This window comes from Ptychodera flava, chromosome 9, assembly GCF_041260155.1.
Source record: "Ptychodera flava strain L36383 chromosome 9, AS_Pfla_20210202, whole genome shotgun sequence".
Taxonomy (NCBI): Eukaryota; Metazoa; Hemichordata; class Enteropneusta; family Ptychoderidae; genus Ptychodera; species Ptychodera flava.
This window is the reverse complement of record NC_091936.1, coordinates 41,689,460-41,695,176: the sequence shown is the minus strand read 5'-3', so window position 1 is coordinate 41,695,176 and position 5,717 is coordinate 41,689,460. Positions and strand designations below refer to the sequence as shown.

Sequence of the window (5,717 nt, the reverse complement as noted above, 5' to 3'; positions counted from 1 at the left end):
TGTTGTCAAGTTTAGTGATTTGCCTTTTCAACTATTGTTTTGGAATCTCTGAACACAATCAGAATCAGTCTTGTATATGCATAGGTTAAAAAATTTGTACTTTACTTTCACATAACTTATAGCGCCCTCTAGCGATTGTCTGAATGAATGCGCAAATTGAAGTGCTCTGTGGAAATGATATTTTCTCCATGCATCAGGGACAATCAAGTCTGTTCCTAACAATACCAAGAACAATATCGTTTGGTGAGAGAAAAAAATCTGTCCAACGGGCCCAGCCCACCCCAGTTTTCTCCATTTGACAATTTATTTCCTCAGAATCTTCACACTTGCAATATTGCCCTTGTTTATTGCTGCAGACGCAATAGCAGTGAACCATCCACAAGGGGCCACACCTAGGTTTAGTATTCTACATAACAATGATAGTGTGTTGATTCATAAAATTGTAGGATCTTACCCTCGGTAAAATTACAATCCTTGATGTACTTGAGAAAGGTATTAGGAATTTACTTGATTCAGAAAAGTTCCAAGAAAGTTGCATGGCTGTGATGAATGATGTAAATTTCTGTACAGTGCAACAAACTCTGTGTGTATATGAATGTATTTGATGAAAGCGACGTCAACATCCAAATACAATGAACTGATATTAACAAGCAAATCAAAGGCGTATCTGTGATACACTGGCACAGGTGGAAAAGGCAATTAAGCTCATTTTTAATTTACAGTAAAATGTTTTTATCTCCAGATGTTTTTGTATCTAAATTTTTCTATTGAGATCAGCAGATAGTTTTGCTTTCTGTTAAATGTAAAACTATTATTTCTGTTTTATGAGCATGTCCCCTTTGGGTTTTCATAGATTACCAGTTTGGTTCAAATCTGTAATAAGTGTGTGAGGCAGGGAAGAACAAAATGATCTGCACATTCCTCTGTGGATTTCCGGTCTACAAAAACAAAATCATAGCATTTTCTGTGGTCAAGGAAACAGTGCAGACTTTGCATCGCATCCACATATCCATCCTTCTATGGATACAAGTGCACATCAGTTTATTTGCTGTTTCATGTCTCACACAATTATTGAGCAGCATGGCATGCACAGTATATTGTAGATTTCCCCTCAGTAAAGTTCACCATATCTTGCAAAGTTCATAGACAAGGTATAAAAAACCTAAAAATAAAATTCTGAAAACGTACTTTTAAGCACATCACTCTTCTCAATTCTCATTTTAAATAATTTTGGAAATTATGCATGATTGAAGAGAGTATTTTTGTAAAATTCTCCACTGATTATGTCTTCAGCCATACAGTATAATGTGATGAAAAGTAGGGAGAATAGTTGCACCTGTTTTATGAAATAAAAGGATATTGATTTTTGCCAACGGAAATGACAATAGAAATTTGCATGCTGACTTTTCGAAGAGGTCCCCTTCAGTTCGTCATAACTTTTGCTGCCTATAAAGTATGGCATTTGTAGTACCTGCAGAATGTTACTTTTATGGTTGTTTTTGGAGATTTTTTGGGGAAACTTTCATTGAAATATCAAAACATACTTTTACTTGATTATCTAACATTCTGATGCTGCAATTATTGCTTATACGCAGAACTGAAGTTATAGAAAAGTAACTTTCAATGATACATATCAAGGAGAGCTGTAATTTATTGTATTGTGTGTTGTACAAATTGATGATTGGTCTCACTGAGAAATGGACCAATCACAGACAACCTTGCAAGATCCCCTTTTCCGATTGGCTGTGAGCCCTATGTTCATATCTGGCAGTTGGACTATGAGGGTCAACATTGTTCATCCACAATCACCTGTTTGGATAAAAGTAAAGTGAATTTACCATCCAGACAGACTTCCCAACATTCTTCTGGTCAATGTCGCAGGTGCACGTGTGTAAGTCTCTTGTCTCAGAGCGCACTGAACACTTGCTGACCTTTGGCCTGTCTCTTTGAAGGCCAGCAGACCAATTAATTTGAGCAGACATCCTACATTCAAGAATCCAGTGTGCTTTTTAACCTGTTCACCCCCAATTCCCTGTAAACAGGTCCACACTCACCATTGATAACAATGGGATTGGGCCAAACCATGGTGGTGAAAGGGTTAAAAATTCTGAACATTATAATAAAGATGTGCAACAAAAACAAACAAATATTAATATGAGAAATCTTTATTTCCTTTAACAACTTTTTTACAAATTAGTGATAGAAAACTAGAGCAAAACTTCTGCAATAAAAAGCACCAGTGTCACTTAAAAACAGCAAATTTATCTTCGTTCCAAAAAATCAATTTGTACAATGAGTCCTTATTCGTTATCCAATGTTTTACTGAACTAGCTAATCTACACATAAAAAGTCCAGTCTGCACAAAAAACTTGCATGATAGGATTTTGAAAAACAAATTATCAACTTCAAAAATAATTTAACATCTCCCATGTGTCCCTCTCTTAACATGACAGTAACAAAAATGCAACACCAATCAGAAATCCATCATAATATTGTAATATCAAAGATAAATAATTGTGTAAACTAAAATCAGAAAGATGCTGATTTCAGACTTTCAGAGCATGGAACTTGAGAAGTGAAAACGAGGTTGCTTTCAACTATAAAATTTTGATAATTTCTGTAAACTCTTGAATTACAACATGTTTTCTCAAAGAACAGGAAAAGCTACTCATGAAATTTTCAGTGACAGTAAGCGGTGACTGAGCTCAAAGTAAAGTAAAATTGGCCGACAAAAAAAACAAACAAAACAAGTAAATATCAGATTAATAACTGGAATGATTCCTACGGCAACAAGTCAATGCAGACAACAGATACAGCCAAAGTCAAGGTAAAACAACTTTAGATGTATTGTACCACCAGTCATTTCTTATCTATACACTTGCCTTGCATCAGATAGCATGGCAGTGGGCCTGACTACATTGTTCATTGTCTATATCGCACACATCGTCCTTTGTAGTTTTATTTTTATTTACACTTTGACTTGAGAGCACCGACGATCATGCTAAGCAAACCATTCACTTGCTGATGAGCTTGGAATATCTCTTCACTGGACAATTGCCTTAGGTGTTCCTCGGTGATTTCATCGGTGAGATTGCCAAGCCTCTCCATGAGTCGCGGCTTCTTTGGACTGCTTGGACAGTCTGGTTCCATAATTTCGATTTGAGTTTCGTCACTGACATCTGCGGCTGCAGCGTTTTCCTGTTCTTGTGATTCACATTTGTCATCATTGTGAACGTTTTCTTCTTGACCACATTTTTCCTTTTCTGGCAGTTCACTTCCTTTGTTGCTATCATTCCTCTGTTCGCTGCCTTGATGTACAGTTTCACAACTCTCACTGACATTGGAGGAATCTGTCTGCGACAGTTTGTTGATTTCTTCCAACAGCTGACTGGAGTCTTCAAGAAGTGCAGCCACCTCCTTCTCCTTCTTGTTGTCCTCATCTGCAAGGGCAAAGGTCATAAATGGAAACCAAAGGTCACTTTCATATTGACATAATTATGAAAGAGACCTTAGGTTGCCCTACCATTTATGAAGAAACCTGTCTCACGTTATCTGAACGTATGGTGAAAATTAAATAATTGAACCTGGGTACTTTCATGGCAATTTTGATAATGATTAATGCCAACAGACAACATTGTTTTCGGTAAAATCAACAAAGCAATCATTCAATCACCCTTAACCCTTTTGTGTAAGCATTGTATTGGTGAATGTTTCTGAGAAATCTGACATCTTGTGTGTAATATAAACTTTCAGTTAAGGGGAATTGGGAAGGCTGGTGCACGGATGAGAGATATTTTTCAGCACAAATGATTAGAATGAAAGGTAATACCAAGGCAGCATAGGGTGTGGATGAGGGGTGTGAAACAAGAGCATGGATACCTGTTCCTTTGCTGCCATTTTCAATCGTGGCAGGAGCCTGAATTGACGACTTTGTGTTCTTGCTGTTTTTCCTCAGCTGTGGAGATAGAAGGGAAAACATTATCTGTAGCTTATTGCTAGCTCAGGTGAATAGTTGACATAACTGACAGATTCTTGTTAATTTCACAAAATCTATAAAATGTAAGACAATTGAAACCATTCCAAGTATCTTCAAGTTTAAAACTGAGAAAGATAAATCTAGCACCTTTCCTTATTACAAGACTTATGAAACAGAATCATACAAAATATTTCATATTGCGATATCACTCATGAATAGGTTCATGAATAGGTGTGCCTAATCATGCAGTGCAGTTTGCATAGTCCAAGCACAGACTTGCATCCTGGTATTTTTAATGCAATGCAGTATTTAAAATTCAACACTTTGCTTCATGGTAAAATTAGATCTTTTGTTGTGGAGTAAGTGACAATAGCAAAATAACGTTGCCAGGAGAATCAGTCCAACTATTGAAGTCATAAACGGAGGGTGGGAACACGCCAAGACAATACTACTATTAGTGTACCAGTGTAGAGTAAAAAGGAGGCCCTCTACCCAATCTCCAATCTTCAAACGAAGCTAGTTTTTATTTTTTGATAAACATCATTTGAGGATTGCAGACCGGTCAGACTGCCCTGATTTTTTATTCCACACTGTTACAACAAGTAAATATTCTTGCCAGTGATGGTCTGAGTGCTAAATGAAACCGATGTTGTCATACTAATGACAATTCAAGAATGTTTGGTTAGATAGAGATTAGAGATTCCAGAATTCTTTCAGAAGACATACTGTACCTGTTTTTCAAACTTGCCCATGACGGTTTTGATAGTTTGCACTTTTGGTGAACGAATGGGAAGATTTTGAACCTGTAACGATGACAAAGGGAAAGTCAATATCAAAATGCTGCCATGGTTTTTTTTTTTGGCATCATGATGATTAGGTACGTGTTAAAAAATTGTTACTTTTGTTTCAAAAAATCACCGAATATGGACTGGAAGATAGTAAAGTATTGGTGGTGGAAGAACCAAGTGTTGAAACAAGTCACACCATCTCCACCATTCAGTGTTTGTCAGACTTTCTTCTATTTTTGTTCAGTACATCAAGTAATCAAATTGGCTTCTAATACTACCACAGTCCATTCTTCACATAACCTGCTCACCCCACCTCACTGTGAACAATCCACCAAATAGCCACTGACGACAATGGAGTCAGGCCAAACCATGGTTGGAAAAGACAAACTTTGCTTTGTCTTGTAGTTGGAATTTGGCTAAGCATTTAACACAATTTTTACTTACTTCGCCACAAGTAAGGGAGCACAGGTTCCCAACAGTGTGGATGTTACGAGCTCTTACAAGCTGACCAAGACCACGTGACCTAGGGTTAGGGACAAAACAATGAATTGGTCAATCAGAAAAACAAAAACATAATTACAAGTTTGTACTCAATGTTTTGAACAGCATTTCAAAAAATTACAAATTTTACTTAAGAATATTCTGGGAATGCAATCCATTCATTTTAACATTTCAACAACAGCGAGTGTAGCTTGACTATACACTTCAATGAATGCCTTGCACTGAAGTATAAACTTCAAATAAACTTTGGATAATTGAATATTTGTCAGAAGTTTAAATAAGAACCAATAAATTATACAATATTGGCTCAATGTTTGTGGGAATGGCAGCATTCATTAGTACCCATTAAACAATACTGTAACATACAACAACAAACAGAAATGGTTTATAGACAGAGTAACCCAAACAATGATGAGGCACTATTGTAGAAGGCAGGTTGGGAGAGATGTGAA

At 36.6% G+C, this 5,717-nt stretch overlaps 1 protein-coding gene across 1 annotated transcript in view; it reads right to left on the bottom strand.

Annotated features, from left to right (window-relative positions):
* Window positions 1-2,148: 2,148 nt before the first annotated feature.
* LOC139141038 (telomere-associated protein RIF1-like) overlaps window positions 2,149-5,717 on the bottom strand; it is a 45,169-nt gene continuing 41,600 nt past the window's right edge. The window contains exons 30-33 of the mRNA XM_070710606.1: window positions 5,209-5,287; window positions 4,708-4,779; window positions 3,880-3,955; window positions 2,149-3,440 (exon numbers count right to left, since the gene is read on the bottom strand). Of these exons, the coding sequence (XP_070566707.1) occupies window positions 2,965-3,440; window positions 3,880-3,955; window positions 4,708-4,779; window positions 5,209-5,287 (703 nt within the window). The 3' untranslated portion in view covers window positions 2,149-2,964. The remainder of the gene's footprint in view (window positions 3,441-3,879; window positions 3,956-4,707; window positions 4,780-5,208; window positions 5,288-5,717) is intronic.